Source organism: Hylobates moloch, unplaced genomic scaffold (genome assembly GCF_009828535.3).
Source record: "Hylobates moloch isolate HMO894 unplaced genomic scaffold, HMol_V3 SCAFFOLD_15, whole genome shotgun sequence".
Classification (NCBI taxonomy): domain Eukaryota; kingdom Metazoa; phylum Chordata; class Mammalia; order Primates; family Hylobatidae; genus Hylobates; species Hylobates moloch.
Window position 1 is genome coordinate 26,835,675 of NW_026652290.1, and position 18,610 is coordinate 26,854,284.

Genomic DNA, 18,610 nt, shown 5'->3' on the forward strand with positions numbered 1-18,610 from the left:
TATAGTACAAAAATCTTTGATTGAGTCTCAAAAGGGGAGACTGTTGACAGTGTGAAGGGAAGTGTTTTCAAAGATAATTCACCTGGACATTTGCCTAGGAGTTTTGCAATTTACAAAATATTTCACACGCATAATTTTATTGGATCCTCACAATAATACCGTATTTTTCTTATTCTATAGATGAGAAAGCAGAGACTCAGGTCTTATCCTTGGACACGTGGTCCATTGCTCTTTCCACCGTTCCACACTGCTTCTAAAAAAAAAAAAAAAAAAGGAAACAAAAACAGGATGGCATCTGTTGGGCGGGGCTACGGGGCTTGTGACGCTGCCCGCTGAACTTTGTGATGCAGCTGCTTGCGGAGACAGGAAGCGGTTGCAGCGCCCCAGGCCCGCCCTTTTCTGCGGCGGTGGTGGGAATGGAAACATCTGCCCCACGTGCAGGAAGCCCGGTGGTGGCCACGACAGAGCACCACTCTGCAGCATAATCTCGCAGATCCCCTGAGTGTGTCCTCGCGAGACTAGCTCACTGAAATGGCCGCGTCCAGTCAAGGAAACTTTGAGGGAAATTTTGAGTCAGTGGACCTTGCAGAATTTGCTAAGCAGCAGCCATGGTGGCATAAGCTGTTCGGGCCAGAATCTGGACTTTCAGCCGAAAAGTATAGTGTGGCAACCCAGCTGTTCATTGGAGGTGTCACTGGATGGTGCACGGGTTTCATATTCCAGAAGGTTGGAAAGTTGGCTGCAACAGCTGTGGGAGGTGGATTTTTTCTCCTTCAGCTTGCAAACCATTCTGGGTACATCAAAGTTGATTGGCAACGAGTGGAGAAGGACATGAAGAAAGCCAAAGAGCAGCTGAAGATCCCTAAGAGCAATCAGATACCTACCCAGGTCAGGAACAAAGCTGAGGAGGTTGTGTCATTTGTGAAGAAGAATGTTTTAGTGACTGGGGGATTTTTTGGAGGCTTTCTGCTTGGCATGGCATCCTGAAGAAGATGACCTCATTTTCATTGTTCCTGCTTTTTTCCAGCCAGCAGCCTCTACACTCCATCATAGGACACTGAGTCCCTCCTCCTCTTCTCCCATGCCTTCCTCCCTGCTGTGGCAAATCCGAGTGGCTTCTATAAGCATCTGTTGGTACAAGTTAATGTGGCACCATGAGCTTGATTGGCTTCTATAAGCCTCTGTTGGCACAAGTTAATGTGGCACCATGAGCTTGATGGCGGCAGAAGAGACAATAGTCCTTAGCTCTTCTTCCAGTACACCTCCTACTTGGTCAGTCTGTAGGTCAGCAAGAGGGTTCCTCTACCCCTATGCAAGACACTTACAAGAATACATTGCAAGATGGCTGACTGTGGAGGATGAGTGGATCCTGAAAGGTTGTCCCGAACTATTGATTTGGAAAAGAAATAAGCACATAGATAATCTTATTGTGTGCTGCATGGAAAGGAACTGAATACAATTGCCTTTAAGCATTAAAAAAAAAAAGAGGATGAAAAATTGGGGTGTCACATTTGCAAAATGGATGGACAAATGTGGTCAGTGCAGATCAAGGTAAGGGATGATCTGAGGCAAAACTGCGAAGGATAACCTTTGGTGACCCTTACATATTTTTTACCCTTACCCCAGGTGCCCTCTGTTTCCCAACCCCTAATGCCCAGGGCCCTCATTCTCTACCCTTTTGCTAAACAAGGCAACTCTTCTCTGTTGCCCACATGAGCAGAACCTCATACTTTGGCTTCGCTGACTCCTTCTATCCCTTCAAAACGTACCTATCCCTACCTGTGTTCTTCTCCCTCAATTTCTCTCTGGGCAACTGATCAACTTTAACCTGATCATTTGACTTCCTAGGAAGTACCTTCCACTCTGAGAGTCAGGATGCTCTTGCATGTGTGCTAAGGCATTAAATGAAGATTGAAAGTCACTCCTGTGTTACCCCTCTCTGGCAGCACTGCTACTTTGACAAGGGTTCTGTTGACTCAACCTGAATTCCACAGTGTTGTGAGAGTTTCAGGCACTGCTGCAGCTAATAGGTATAGCTATTACTGGGTAGGGACTCCCTCAATTGGCGCACCACAGTCTATCCATCAAAAATTTCTCAACCATGGCCCTGGGATTGATTGCCCAAAGCCCATTAGAGAACTCCAGGGATCTGCCAGAAGGCGGGACATGAGATATGCATACATTCCTTAAGGCTCTGTAGCCCTGAGAACTCAGCCCCAGAAGATGATCTGTGCAGGAGGTTTTGAGCCTATCCAGGGTACCAGAGACGCCAGCCAAGACTGACCACAGTCCAGAGAACAAAACCCAGATAACAGAATCTATCTCTGACACTGGACTCTTCTTTCTTGCATTGTGGGAAATGTAAGAACTACTCTTGGAAAGAAACAGTAGAGACCAAGAGACACTGGGATGGAAGCTGACTGGTTTCAGGGTTCAAAGGTCTGTGTTCCACCCCAGCTTGGCCAGTTATCAGTGGTAGGCGCCATGAACAATCCAGAAAAACCTTCTGGGCCTCTGGTTCCCTATCTGAAAAATTAAGGATAGTGAAACTTGCCTTGCCTACTCACAAGTCTGTCCTCAGCTTATGAAACTCTAGCAGCTTTTCTATCTCCTCAGCTTTTCTATCACTTAACAGGTGAAAAACCTGTGGCCTAAGAAATTAAATGACCCACTTACCTATTGTCTTAGTTTGTGTGCCCCAGACCTTGAAACAAGCAATCAAATACAAGTAGTGTATTTAAGACAGGCAAGAAAAACTGTCAGAGGAGTGGAAAAGTGAACCAAGGAAGAGAAGGTAGCCAGTAAAATGATTTATCAGTCTTGCTGCCTCTGGGGACAACTGAAAGTTAATTCCCTGAGGAAATTCTGGAAATGGAGTACAATGCAGGCCTTGAAGTTATTCTGCCCATGGAATAGGGAGCTGGGGTGTTTGCATGCCAGTCCTGCAGAGTCCTTGGTTGAGGCTGCTGGGGCAGGATGTGAGCAGAGTGGACTTCATGGCTCTTTAAAAAAAAAAAAAAAAAAAATGAAAAAGCCTGCAGACAAAAGGAAGCAGAGGCTGGCTAGTGGAGGTTGGTCAGAATGCCTGGAAATGACAAGGCCCATTGGGTATGTGTGTGTCATTGTATTGGCTTCAACAGCTAACAATCAACAAGGCTAAGATCTCAACTTCGGTTCCCTGACATCCTATTAGGGTTTTTCCCACTATCACAACTCCCTCTGACATTATGGCTCAGTTCTCCTGACTCTCCTCCTCATGAGGTTTCTGCCAATGCCCAGACTGTTTCCTGCCAATGTTGTTCTTCCCATACATGGTAACACCATTGGGTCAGAGCTGGGAGAGGGCATCTCTTGGCCAAACTGTCCTCTCCAGGCTCTGGCACTCAGCTCAGAATGCTCAGCATTGCAAGCCTAGAACAAGTTCCTCAACATGAGAATTCACAGATTTGGGTGTCTGTTTCCAGACCTAGGATATCTGTCAACAGAATACTAATCCAAGAAGACATTTTGACAGGAGAGAGAATAGTGACCCCATGAAAAAAAAGGCAAGTAAGAAGAGAGGGAAGTCCTTGAGTCCAAGTGACAAGACCATCAGGGCAAGAGAGGGTACAGCGGATTCGGTACCTGGTTCAGATACTAAATCTGCAAACAGTGAGCATCCCTGTTGTTTACATAAGCACATGTCCTGGATGCGGCTCAAAACCCTAGAGCAAGCTAGATCTGAGCTGTGCATACATTGCCAGGCACATGTGAGCGGCCCAATGCCCCGGGGACAAGGTTCTGTTCTTAGCTGGGGAAAAACAGGCACCGGACTATCTCCACTGAGGCCTCACCAAAGCAATCAGTGGAGTGCTAAACACCTATCTGACCATAAAGTCCAAAGTCTAGGTGAAGAAACACGGAAATGGTCTTCTCTCTTTGTGTTTTGGTGGTAGAGAGGGGCTGAAAGGACAAACAGTAAAATAAATATTTTAAAAGTCGCAAAACATTAAGGAAAATTCTGACCCATTAGATACAAATTTATAATTAAAACAGCCTAGCCTCACTGCTTCTGTATTTCATCAGTTATAAGATGCACATTTTTTTTCACATTTTAATGTCTCTGAAATTGGAGTGGTCCTCGCAGTAACGGTGGCCCCCAGTCCCTCCTAGCCAGAGAATAGTTACAGCAAAATTGTCGTTGCCCACATGTCCCAACATGCACAGAGATATTCCCATTTTCTTTACTCATGTACTGAGTTTAGTTATGTAAGATGTCTTCAAGCCAGAAAAATGTAATTGTTGAAGTTAGATAATGGATTCACAGAGTTTATTTTATACTTTCCATCTTTTATATGTTTAAACATTTCTAAAATAAAAAGGAAAAAAGGTCTCCAAAATATACAATTATTCAGCATTAAAATGAAATGCTTATTGTGTTTTCAGAAAGGGAGAAAAATAGAGCAGTGAGGTGTCAATGTGATATTAGTAAAACAAATGCTTGACGTTGAAGGAATGACTGAAATTTTACATTTTCTTAGAAAATAACAAGCAAGCCCTTTTCAGGACCTAAGAAAGAAAGCTGTCTACAAATGGATGTAGCATGTAATATTTTGTTACTGAGATAGAAGGCAGGAGGAATTGCCTAGGCTTTTGGAATTTGTTTAAGAAATTTTGAAAAAATGTAACCAAGTTATGAGTTATGGTAGATTACCATTATGCTGTTGTCATAGTTTAATACATAAAATAATGGTACACCTTCCCTTCTATAGTGTCTTAGAATCAATAAAACAGCATTTTCAATGTTGACTATTCCCAATGTTGACTATCCAAGGCAAAATTTTAAAATATGCATATTTACAGAAAGATGAAGAAGTTTTTGTTCACCAAAGTTCCTCTTAGGAAGAATCCTGCATTTGTCTAGAAGAAATGCTTTAATAAGAGACAGTACAGTGTCAGGGCTGAGATCATGGGCTCTGAAACACGGCTGGGTATGTTTGAATCCCAACTCTGCTGCTTGTTAGCTGTGTGACATTAGACAATTTACTTAACTCTTCTATACCTCAGCAGATAATGAAAGTGGATCTTTCAGAGGTTGTGTAAAGATTAAATGAAATAATACTTGCAAAGAATTAAAACTAGTACCTGGAACAAAGGAAGTTTTCAATAAGCTGTTATGCCATGAAGGAAAGGGAAAGAGCAATCTGTTTACCCCTGGAGGAGAGATGGTCAGGAGACGGGTGGAGAATTCAAAGACAGGGATCCCAAGAGACAGCAAAAGCCTTTCCTAAACCATGATGTGTACTTACTAGGGAAAATTTGACATTAAAGGTGAATACTAAGTATAACAGGAAAAGCACATGTCACAGAAGTAGAAGGCAGAAGAGGCCCTGAAAAAGCAAGTCTCGGCAATTCACAGAATCAAGTGAGAAGCTATGGATCCTCGCATGCCATGCATTTTGGGGCTAAACTAGGTTATACTCTATTTCCCACCTGAGTTAAATGTATATACCTTCCTCCTTCTCAAAGTTGATAAATTGATCCCATCTTGGATGCCAACTGTGATCAATTAGAGTGTTGTACTATAAAGGATTAGCAATATCTGCCCTAGGCATGGGGGGATTAAGTCACAACACATGAATAGCATTTCAGCCACATTGGCCTTAGGCCAGGCCTGCATCCCCATGATATTAGAAATACAGTCAAAATGAAGAAAGCCCCACAAATACCTCTCTGTTCCACGTGGCTGGTCCAGGACTTAAGTATGTAGGACAGCCCTCTTCAGACTGCACCCTAAGGTCACCCAACTGGATAGAGTCTGGGTGACTGATTCAAAGTGCATCAAACACGTATCACCACATAAGGATTCTTCAACCCAAATCAAGCACCCAGCAGGTGTCTAGGGCATTATCAGCCAATAAAAGATGCAGGTATTCCATCCATAGGCAGAGAGTGGGTGGCAACCAAATGAAAGTTGTAAAAGCTATATGCTGGCTTGAATTATGTTCCTTGAAATGTGTAGGGAGAAAGGGGAATGTAGTTCAGAATTAACATTGACTTAGCAATCATTCTGTTTAAATCTCTCATTGTACAGAGAAAGAAATTAAGTTCCAAAGTTTATAAAATGTCAGAGGCAGGTCTAGAACCCTGAGTTCCTGAGACCTATCTAGCCTAGGGCCTTTCTTCTTGTAAGGTTGAAAATACAGGACATGCTGAGGGTTAACTATGAAAAACTGCCCTTCACACCATCCTTGCTGTCCTCTCCTGCAACTGCAGGGAAAATTGGACCAATTGGGAAGTTATCTGCTCCAAGAACATTGACTCCTCTAAAAGTTCAGTCACTCTCTGCCATGTTAGAACCATCCATGTGTGTTTCTTCTTAATTCCAAGCCAGAGGAAATATCTCAAATTGTACCTGTTAGAACCCTGTCTCAGAGTTTATCAATAGACTGCAGAAGAGCTTCTAGGTCACACGGTCTCACAATGAACAAGCCATTCTTTCTGCTGCAAATGAAAGCTTGTCCCCAAGTCTATCCCCAGTGGCCCACTGTGGTACTCTTTTCACTTTCTCCAGAAGACTCCTTTTAAATATACATGCTACTTTGAGAGCATCTTCATAACCCATTTGGTTTGTGCAATTCAGAGAGAACAGACCAGGCCATGACCCTGGATGAAAGGTCCAGGGAAATTCTTTTTTATTTATTTTTTTAGAGAGAGTCTCATTTTGTCACCCAGGCTGCAGTGCAGTGGCATGATCACAGCTCACTGTAACCTTGAATTCCAGGCTCAAGAGATCCTCCTACCTCAGGCTCTGAAAATGCTGGGATTACAGGTGTGAGTCACCCTGCCCAGCCCCAGGGAAACTGTTGAACCTCACCCACTTTATGGTTGGTGAGGATCAGAGGCTGCTTCTTGCCCCTCCCCAGTAGCAAGGAATGTGGTGCTAGGAGGGGGCGGGGTCTGGTATTGGCAATGGCAGAAGCAATGCCTTTCTTATGTTAATCATTCACATTCATTAATGTTTGTAAAATCCATGCATGTCATTGTGTGTAGCTATGGTTCATTCCTTTTCACTGCTGAATATTATTTTGTTGTATGAGTGCACAACAATTTATTTTTCCACTTCTCTGTTAATAGGCACTTATGTTGCATCCAGTTTGGGGCAACTCTAAACAAAGCTGCTATGAACATTGTTTTTTTCCATGTGTCCACTTGTACATATATTTTTCTAGGCATAGACTCAGCAAAGGATGCCCTAGGTGTTCTTCATAAAGTGTGAAAATCTTCAACTGAGTTTTCTGCAGCATTTGCACCATCTTATGTTCCTACCAGTGTGACTGAGCATTTCTGTTCTTCTGCATCCTCACCAACACAGGGTATTTCAGAGTGTTTAATTTTATCCATATTCCTTGGCGGTTTTATTTTGCATTTCCTCAGCGGTTTTATTTTGCATTTCCTCAATGACTAATGAAGTTAAACACATCCTCACATATTTCTTGGCCATTTATATTTTCATTTTGTGATGAATGTATTAGATTCCTTTGCCACTATTTCTTTCGTATTGTTTGCCTTTTTCTTACTTGGTGAAGGAGTTGTACATGTGTGCTGGGCGCTGGTCTTTTGTAGTGATAACTGTTGGAAATACCATTCCCACCCCCATGGTTGGTCTTTTCACTTTCTTGTTGGTGTGTTTTGTTGAACAGAAGTTCTTAGTTTTCACAGAGTTGAATTTATCTGTCTCTTCTTTAGAGTTACTGCTTTCATGGTCTTATTTAAGAAATATTTCCCTGCTCCAAGCACATAAAGATATCGTTTCATACTCACTTCCAGAAGAATTATAGTTCTGCTTCTCACATTTAGATCTTTTATCCTTCTGGCATCAAATTTTAAAATGTTTCAAACTTCTTTGTCAAATTGTAATGGGAACCATAGCATCATGGTCTTGAGCACTGGCTTGGAGGCCGCCTGTGTTTTGGTCATGGCTCAGACGTTCACTAGTTGTGTGACTCTGACAGTCTGCTTTACTTCTCTGTGTCTCTCTCCCAGCTGTAATAGTACCCACCAGAGCACTTTTCTGAGAGTTAAATGAGTTAATATGTAAGAGCGCTAGAAGAAAGAATGTCTGGCACACACTTAATGCTTTATAGGACTTAGCTACATCTTTTTTCTGCCCTTAAAGTTTCTCCTCGGCTTACTCAGACCCAATGATCATGCTTGCCATGCCCTAACAACAGCCAAGAAACATGACCCCATGGAAGCTCTGTGCTGTCATGATCAATATTCTGCCTGAACAGTTTCTTTTCACCGTATAATTTTCTTGCATGTGTCAGTATTTATATGCTTCACTTGCCATCTGCAGGCACCTCAGCCTTCTAAGAAAACGTGCCTAGTTCTGTCAACTTTAAGATCAGAGAGATGTGGAATTCAGTTCTCAGATATTTCTTCTGCTCCCTGGGAAGTAAAATAGCTCTGAAAGTGGTGGAAAAGAGAAAAATTTCTCAACTTTCATTCAACTGGGACGTACATTTCTGGGGACACTGCATGATCTGTCTTTTTCCTGTTACCGGGTGACACCTTTATGGCACCAAAAGTGGCTTCAAGCCAGAAAAGGAAAGAAACCAACATTTGTTGAAAGATTTCCAAGTTATAATAAGTGCTTCACATATGTTATTTTATTTAAGCTACCCAATAAGTGACAGAGGGAGGTAACTAATATGCAGAAGAGTCAGAAATTCTGTATTCAGAACAAAGTCCTTCTAGCTTCCAGATGAAAGCTCTTTACAGAAGGCGGCCTCCCACAGAGGCACTATCTAGTAGACTTAGAATCATTCTGGCCTTGACTGCCCCACATATTTTAGACTTTTTTCTATTTTGTCACCTCATCTGCATCCTGCTCCCTCCTCGTGCTAGCCCTTGGTTGTGCTTTCAGCACCAAAACCTGTTCTCCCAGTGAATGCCAGTACCTGCAGCTGACCACCCACCATGAATCTTAGACTGGACACCCTCTCCAAAATCTCATGCTAGCAGCTGCCCCTGTGGACTCTCTCTTAGGAATGGCAGCATATGAAGTTTCTCTTCTCTTACACAGACATGTTTATACAAGTCAATTTCTATGTCATTGTGCCTGTATATACATGTAAGCAAGGACAGGCATGTAACAGCAATGACTTGATTAATGAGAATGATCATTACATATAGTTATGCAATGAAACATGTATGATTCAAGTGAACACATAAAATTTCATGTAACCTAACTGGTATTAATTTATATGAATCCTTCTAGTAAGTTGAAGTCCATTTTTAGAGTAATACAAGTAACAGGACATGAGCTATTATTTTTAAGAATTTACTCAAATGAGCAATTTCTAGGTTGAGTCTCTAAAGAACCTACTGGGATTAAGCTCTCCGACACAGCAGCCCTGATTCAGTATTCTCTGCAGATCTCAGGGTGCATAACACAGGTCTGGCATCCATAATGAGATCTTCAATGAATGCTTGTTGTGTAAATAGATGAAAGAATGGATCGGATCCATTGACACGCAGCCCAATCATCTTTCCACAGCCAGCTCCAGCCCTGTACCAATAATCACTAGGAATAAGAATTAGCACCCTGAGGCTGTCTAGAAGCCAGTCATCAGGTTCAGTCTTGCAAGCTAACTTAGACTTAATTAGGCAGAAACATTGACTCAAGCATCTCAAATTATTTAAACAGCAAGAGTTCAGATTGGCATCTTTCTTCACAACCCATAATACAGGGCTTCACAGGCAGCAAACGTTCGATAAATACTAACTTGATTACACCTCAGAAATCTAGATAATTCTATTAACCAAATTCCTCCTTTGCTGTATGTGTATCCATTAATCAAGGTAAACATCCAAAGACACACATCTGTGTGTCCATCTTACTGCCTCCACTGACCTCTGCCTTCACTGTCTGCATTTGTGGGCTGGCTGCTAAGGGACCAGATTTAATTATCAGATTTTAAGTACATTCCTTCTCTCCAGATCATGTGAGTTTGTTTTTCTATTTGAGAGTTTGGCAAAAGCTATATTCCCACCCTGTCACTTACTCAAGGGGAAATGTGTTACTGTTAGCAAGAGGATATCTCCCACAGTAGGAATCCAACAGCATCTGCAGAGGTGGTCCCAGCTTGCGGCAGCCTCTACGGATTGCCAAACTCCCACCTCAGGCTGCCCCTACTTGCCTTTTGCAGTGAGCCTCCAGAAAATGTTCAGACAGCCCCAGCAAACAGCCAGAAAAGGCATGGTACTTGGATAGGAAGGTGACATAGGGAACTCAACTCCCTAAATTGCTTTATGGTTTTTGCAGACCTGGAAGGGTATTTCTCAGAATGATTCCTGGCTACTTAATTGTTGGTCAGTCCAAGCACGTTACTATCACTTCAACTACCAGTAGGCAAGGAGTTGATGGTAAAATAAGCTAGTGCTTAGACTTTAAGCAGTGATTAGACAGAATTATATCCCCCCCCCAAATTTTATTTGTTGAAACTCTAATCCCCGGTACCTCAGACTGTACAGACTATATTTGGAGGCAGCATCTTTTAAAAGGTAATTAAGGTAAGTTGAGTTCATATAGGTGGGACCTAATACAGTATGACTGGTGTCCTTATAAGAAGAAGAGATTAGCATACCAAATGACACAGAGAAAGGACCATGTGAAGACACTGGAAGAAGACAGACATCTACAAGCCAAGGAGAGAGGTCTTAGAAGAAGCCAACTTGACTGACATCTGGATCTCAGACTTGCAACCTCCAGAACTATGAAAAAAATAATTTATGTTATTTAAGCCTGTGGCAGTTTGTTATGGCAGCCCATGCACACTAATCCAGGCAGCAAAGAGCCTGAGATAAACTGACCATTTGCCACAATGGTCAACATCTTAAATGGACACTGGAGGCAAATTGTCACAATTATTAAAGAATAGAGGACATTCAGGGGACAATGCATCCCTGTTCTTTATGTTAACTCATTACCAATATCTTTGTATCCGTTCTCTACCCCTACATAACAAACCACCTAAAACTTCGCAGCTTAACACAATCACCATTTATTTGCTCACAACTCTGGGCCAACAATTTGGGCTGGAGCATCTGGGCAGCACTTCTGCTGCTGTCTCTAGAGGCCATTCACATGGATACAGCCACCTGGCAGCTTGTCTCAGGGAGAGATGCTAGAAGATGGCCTGGTTCACATGCCTGGAAATTGGTGCTGGCTGCTCGCTGCAGTGCCTTCATTCTCATGCTCCAGCATGCTGGGCAGAATTTCTTTCTATGGTGGTCTCAGGTCAGCAATCCAAAAGGGCAATTGCAGAAACCCTAAGACTTTTTGAGGCTGAGATTCAGAAGTCTCACAATATCACTTCAACACATTCATTTGGGTAAAGTCAGTCACACGGTATCTTAGTGCATTTATCACTATTAGAATACTACAGACTGGATAATTTATAAAGAAAAGAAATGTATTTCTTATAATTTTGGAGGCTGAGAAGTTCAAGGGCCCTGCATCTGGCAAGGGCCTTCTTGCTGCATCATCCTATGGCAGAAGCCAGAAGGACAAGAGAGCACCGAGGAGAGAGAGTAAGAAAAAGGGAATCAAATTTGCTTTTATAACAAAGCCATTTTCAAGATAGCAAAGCCACTCTCAAAATAATTAATCCACTCCTGCAACAATGACATTAATTCAGTCATGAAGGTAGAGCCCTCATGACCCAATCACCTCTTATTAAGCCTCACCTTCCAACACTGCTGCATTAAGGATTACGTTTCCAACACATGAATTTTGGGGGACATAGTCAAATCATCATACAGGGCCAGATTCAACTGGAGGAGAATTCAACCCACTTTTTCATGGGGGGAGCAGTAAAGTCACAGTGCCAGGGTGTATGTGCACAGGATGGGAGCAATAGTTGCAGCCATCTTTATAAACAGGTCACTACACTCTCTTTCTATCATCAGGATCATTTCCGTGATTACAAGCCAGGTGCATGCCCTGTCCCAGGCATTTAGAAGAACAGGGGCCAGACTTACATGTGTGAGTAGGCCTTAATGATTGCAACACTTGTTCATTATCCATCTATTCCACAAATACAAAATGAAAAATCTATTCTTGGAATACAAAGGTGGGTGTGATATAATGCCCACCTTCAAAGCAAGTTCAGTTACTAGGGTCATAGAGACACAAATAAGCAGATCAAAACAGAACTGTGTACAGAGTAGTCAATTCTAGGGAGGAGCAGGTCAAGAAAGATTTCATACAGGAGGTGACTCTTGCCCTAAGTTCAGAATGGTGAGGTACTTGGGAGGTGAACTGTGATAGGAGGACAAAGGCCTGGGAGAGAGATTATTTTTGAGTAGGAGGTAGCACCACCTAGTGGCAAGGGAAGGGGGAGGCTTCTCTGCCATACTAAGGAGCATGAGCTTTCTGCACAGGAAACAGAGACTTTGAAACCTTTCAGGTACGGGCTTGTTATGGTCCTACTTGCAACTTGGCAAAATGTGCAGGGTGTTCTTGAGGCAAGGGGATCAGTGAAGGGGCTTCTACAGTTACAGTTTTGTAGTTGCAAACAACAAAATGCTAACCAACTGAAGCAAAAGAGGAATGAATCAAAGCTATGGAGGTACAGGGTTGAAGGGGAGGCTGGAGAACGAGGCTTGTAACTCTCAGAATATGGAACAGCTCCAGAAAGTGTGAAGACAAGATCCAACCATCTCTCTGTTCCCTGCATAGAACCTGCTGACAGATACATAGATTCGAACCATTCCTCCCATTTGGATCCTTCTGTTTCAGGGTCACAGTTTTGGAAGAGAAGATCTAATTGGCTGAACTTATGTCATATGCTGCTTGCTGGAGGTTGTGGGAACTTCCATTTATACCCTTTTGATTAGAAGTACAGGCGACAACCTGGGACTTGTGATTTGGTTTCTGAAGTAGGAGCAGTCTTGTGGGACTCCAGGGCTGGAAGGGAATCCCCAGGGATCTCTCAGAGGAGTCTGTGGCGAGAAGCCCAGCACCCACCCTCATTGCTCCACAAGACAGAGGTAATTCCCAAGAAGGAAACCAAGATGCTGTTGGGAGGTAGAATAGAAGCTAGATAGCCCAAAATGAACAACACTCACTATAGAGCCATTCTGTCTGTCTTGATATCTGCCTAAGTGACAGACATCAAGGCCAATCTGCCTCAGTGGGACAGCATAAGTCTAGAGTGAGAGAATGAACTCAAGGGCCACAGGTAGCCAGAGCCATAATTTGGCTACACCTAGATGCCTATAGCCCCAACTCTAGCTCTTTTCTAGTGGCACTCTCTCTTCTGTAACACAGAATTTAACTAATTTGTTCATTTTTTTCCTAAAGCGAATCAAAAATTTCAAATGAAATAACTACTTCAATAGTGCCTCTGTGAGTACTTCTGTTGATGAAGATTGAAGAGGTCACCCACCTTCCTCACTAACTTTCCCAAGCATTCAAGACCTAGGTTTAGAGACACACACATGCGCGCATGCACACACACACACACACACACACACTCATGCCCCAAGAACTCTACTAAGAAGAGGTTTCTTGCATAATATCTCATCTTTAAAATTCTTCTGACTCAAAGAAAACTTTTATTTCCCTTAAAATGGCTTCTATTATGAACCAAAAAGACGAGGGCTTGGGAGGTTCCCATTAAAGTAATAACCATATTAGCTAACAGCCCAAAGCTATGTCATCAGCTCCCAGCCTACCATTAATTATGAGACAATATTATTAATATAGTGCTTTGCAAAGTCACTCAAAAAGTGAGACTGTCCAAATCAAATCTAAAGATATAGTTTATCCCCCATTTGGCAAATACTGCTTTTGAGGATGCAGAACATTTTCCTTGTTCCAACCTCTCCAGACATGACCAACCCAAACCCTGGACCCTGTCTGATCTCTGCCACTGAAAGAGGTGAGGGTGAACCTGGCTTCTGGGGGAGACATTATGGGACCATAAACTTTAGAGGCCTGACAGACCTCAGAGTTTATGAAAGAATAGTAGTAATGAATTTATGAACCTTGTTCAGACACAAAGTCCCAAATCTGACAGCAGAAGTTTTAGTTGTGATTTCTAGCAATCTCCACTTCCCAGCCCTGGAAACTTGGGATAATTGTTTTTAACTTTCACGCACTTACTGATTTATAAAGTGGGGACAACAATACTGTGATGTTGTCATATAATAATAAATATATATTTAATCTTCATTCCCAGCTCCTGACTGGAGCTCCTAAAACGCTTACAATTTCGCAAGAGATAAAAGCAATAGGAGCATCTTTTGCTGTGTTTTGTTTTTGTCCCCACTTCCTGAAATAGCTGCTGGGTGAAAAAGAAAAAAAAAAAAACTCTCGTTTTGCTATTCATAACAAGAGTCCTTCAATCACACCTGAGTTTATATTAATGGAGTGATCTCCAGAAAGCACCTAAGAATGGGGAGCTGTTTGCCAGAACAAACCTGTGGGTAAAGGGTTTCAGCCCCATCCCCTGACCTCCAGGGAGAGGAAAAGGGCTGGAGGTTGAGCTAATCACCAATGGCCAATGATGTAATCAATGATGCCTACATAACAAAGCCACCATAAAATCCCTAACCAAAGGGTTTGTGAACTTCTGAGTTGGTGAACAAGACTATACACAGTTTCTGGGAAGGTCGTGCGCTTCAAAACTCCATGTGGACAGAAGCTCCTGTGCTCAGGACCCTTCCAGACCTCTGTGTATCTCTTTATCTAGCTGCTCATTTGTGTATTTTTAAATATCCTTGTAATAAATTGGTAACAGTAGGTAGACTATTTCCTTGGGTCCTGTGAGCTGTTCTAACAAATTATTGAACATGAGGAGAAGGTTGTGGGAACTTCCATTTATAGCCTTTGGATTAGAAGTACGGGTGACAACCTGGGACTTGTGATTTGGTTCCTGAAGTGGGGGCAGTCTTGTGGGACTCAGCCCTTAATCTATGGGGTCTGTGCTAATTCCAGGCAGTTAGTGTCAGAATCGAGGTAACTTGTAGGACACTTAGGCAGTGTTCCAAGAGGTAGTTGATGTTGGGGAAAAATAAAACCCACACATTTGGTTCCAGAAGTGTTGTGTTGAGGCAGGATAGGTAGTCAAGAAGTAACCATGTTCTCAGGGTGTGGCAGCCATGGTGGCCATACAGTCAGGATGATAAGCCCCAGCACTCACATTATAGTTACGCTTACCCCAGCAAAGCTATCTCCAGTAGGAAATCCCACTCCCCACCCACTCCCAGACAGCATGCACATTTTAATTTCACCTGTCCTCAAACTGACCCTTTGCTCATGATAATAGTAAAAAAAATACCCCACAGTGGAGATGCTAATTAAATATGCAATATTATCAGAGGAACCAGCCCGCAATATTTCAACATAGGTTCTTTTCTATTTTCCCTAAGTGTCAGCTAGTCTGAGAAATAAAGAGAAAGAGTAGAAAAGAAAGAAATTTTACAGCTGGGTCTCCGGGGGTGACATCACATGTTGGCAGTTTCCATGATGCCCCTGAGCCACAAAACCAGAAAGTTTTTATTAGCGATTTTCAAAGGGGAGGGAGTGTACAAATAGGGCGTGGGTCACAGAGATCACATGCTTCAAAGGCAATAAAATATCGCAAGGCAAATGGGGGCAGAGCAAGGTCACAAGGCCAGGGAGAAATTAGAATTACTAATGAGGTTCCATGTCCTGCTGGGCACACATTGTCATTGATAAACATCTTAACAGGAAACAGGGTTCGAGAGCAGACAACCAGTCTGACTAGAATTCGCCAGGCTGGAATTTCCTAATCCTAGCAAGGCTGAGGGCGCTGCAGGAGACCAGGGCGAATTTCATCCCTTATCTACAACTGCATAAGACAGACACTCCCAGAGCAGCCATTTTCGAGACCGCCTCCTGGGAATGCATTCGTTTTCCCAGGGTTATTCCTTGCTGAGAAAAGAATTCAGCAATATTTCTCATATTCGCTTTCTGAAAGAAGAGAAATATGACTCTGTTCTGCCCCACCCCACAGGCAGTCAGACTTTATGGTTATCTCCCTTGTTCCCTGAAAATCACTGTTATCCTGTTCTTTTCAAGGTGCCCAGATTTCATATTGTTCAAACACACATGCTTTATGAACAATTTATACAGATAACGCAATCATCACAGGGTCTTGAGACGACATACATCCTCAGCTTACAAAGATGACGGGATTAAGAGATTAAAGTAAAGACAGGCATAGGAAATTACAAGAGTATTGATTGGGGAAGTGATAAATGTCCATGAAATCTTCACAATTGATGTTCAGAGATTGCAGTAAAGACAGGTGTAAGAAATTATAAAAGTATTAATTTGGGGAACTAACAAATGTCCATGAAATCTTCACAATTTATGTTCTGCTGTGGCTTCACCCGGTCCCTCTGTTCGGGTTCCCTGACTTCCCGCAACACAATGTATGAAAAAGCATGTATAGCTACTGTGCCTGTGCACCAAGAACATGCTTACTAGTAACACCTCTTCCAACCTACTTATGAATAGTCATGTAAGACTCCCATGAAGGGAGTCTCCCTAGTGCCAGTCTTTGCTATCTCATCTTTATGAGCAGCTTGCCATTAATCCTTTCTGTATTCTGCACCTAGGTTTCAGAATATTCTTCTCCTTTGCAATAAGTTGCTCTGTGCTGCATCTCCTTTGCTGTGCATCTCATGTGTAAACCCTTTTAAACTAAGAAGAACTGAGGTTTCACAACAGCCACTGACAGTGTGAGTAGAGCATTAGTTTTGCCTTTTAAATACCCAATCTGCCTGCCTCAGAGGTTGCTTATAAAAAGGTCAAATAAAAACAGTGTACAGACCTTACAAACTGTAACTACCATGTGAGTGAGTGGAACGTGGCATTTGTGTCTATTTAGCATTCACATGGCTCTGAGAAAAATTTTTTAAAATATCATCTTGTTCCCACCACACAGACATTACCTGTGTCCCTTGCTCAGTCAATCTTGCATTGATTTGCTTGCTAAGGAGGAGAAAAGTCACTGGTCCTCAGAATCTTGAAAGACAAAGTTCTACGAGGTGAATTAAGCCATTTATACTTTGAAAATCCTCCTATGAGAACTGGTGTTACCAGCCATCCTCCAAATGTGTCTGAATTTCTCCTCTCCTTCCTGTTCTCTTTTTCTTCTTACCCCATTTTTCCCTCATTTTCTTTTCTGGATTTATCTTGCTGACTCACTGATTTATTTATCTACTCATCAATGCTTGTGCCCACATAAGTCCCTACTATGCCCTACTAAAACCCTGGACAGGTTCTCTTTCATGTAATGGGTCAACACCACCAGCTGAGGGACAGTGGATGGGTTGTTATTGAGCAGGTGTTCCAGAAACATAATGTTTTGTTTTTCTCCATGCCTTCCCTGTGCCCTGTACTTGAGGATGGTAACATGGGACTTGTTGAGTCCTCCATGTATGTAAAGTCTAGTCCTTATGTTTTTGTTTGAAAGAAGCTGAGTAAAATTTGCGTGAAAGAAGCACATAAAAGATATAGCTAAATGCCACAGAGTGTCTGCTATAGGGATCTATCAGGGGGGATTTTCAATAACTTCTTGCTTAGTAGGCTAATGTAATTTGTCCAAACACAAAGAACTAGTACATGGCTAGGATTTTAACCTTGGTCTGACTCCAAGCCCTACACTCAATACTAATATGAGGGCAAAGCCAATGAGAAAATCATGAATGTACTCTTGTCAGCAGCTGCCTCCAGGACAGAGGGAAACAACTGGTGGAACCAGAGCTTAACCACTGCCACTACCCGCCCCCCACCACCCCACCAAGCATTGGCAGCTCCTGAGTCCAGAACAACCACAGCAAACCTTTACCTTTGAACCTTTGAACAACACTTTACCCTCTACCAAGAACTTGCCTAACTTGCATCCTCACAGCAATGGATAATAGGGATTCCTGGTCCCCTTTCACAGGGTAGTGGGTTGAATGGCATCCCCCAAAAATGCACGTTCATTAGGAACCTCAGTATGTGACCTTATTTGGAAATAAGGTCTTGCAAATGTAATTAAAAATTTCAAGATAAAATTATCTTGGATTTAGGGTGGGTCCTAAATCCAATGGCTTGTGTCTTTATAAGAGAAAGGCGAGAAATACTTGGATACCTAGAGAAACCCAGAGGAAAAGGCCATGTAAAGATAGAGGCAGAGATCAGATGGCAGCCCTAAGCCAAGAAGCACCAAGGATTTCCTGCAGCCACTAGAAGCTGAAAACCAGCAAGAAGGGATTCTCCCTAGAATCTTCCCAGGGAGCATGGTCCTGCCCTGTGAATTTCAGGCTTCTAGCCTGGAGAACTGTGAGAGAACATGTTTCTGTTGTTTTAAGCTACAAGGTTTGTGGTCCTTTGATATGGCAGTGTAGGAACCTCACAAACATGGTGAGAACACTGAGGCTCATAGATGCTACCTGACCAACCAAGAGCACAGGATAAGTGAGAAAACTCAGGGTCATAGCTTGGGTTCCCTGATGAGGATTAGGGCATAGGTAATTTACTGGGGGAAGTACAGCAATGAAGTAAAGGAAGAGAATAAAGTGGGCATTATGAAGCCAGCAA

General features: G+C 42.6%; 1 protein-coding gene across 2 annotated transcripts in view; it reads left to right on the plus strand.

Moving 5' to 3' along the window:
• Nucleotides 1–383: 383 nt before the first annotated feature.
• Nucleotides 384–18,610, plus strand: part of LOC116483391 (FUN14 domain-containing protein 2-like) — a 29,111-nt gene continuing 10,884 nt past the window's right edge. Inside the window, exon 1 of one of the 2 annotated variants that reach the window (XM_058428742.1) lies at nucleotides 384–1,551. In XM_058428742.1, the coding sequence (XP_058284725.1) occupies nucleotides 532–987 (456 nt within the window). In that variant the 5' untranslated portion in view covers nucleotides 384–531 and the 3' untranslated portion in view covers nucleotides 988–1,551. The remainder of the gene's footprint in view (nucleotides 1,552–18,610) is intronic. The other variant, XM_058428743.1, reaches the window with a different exon arrangement.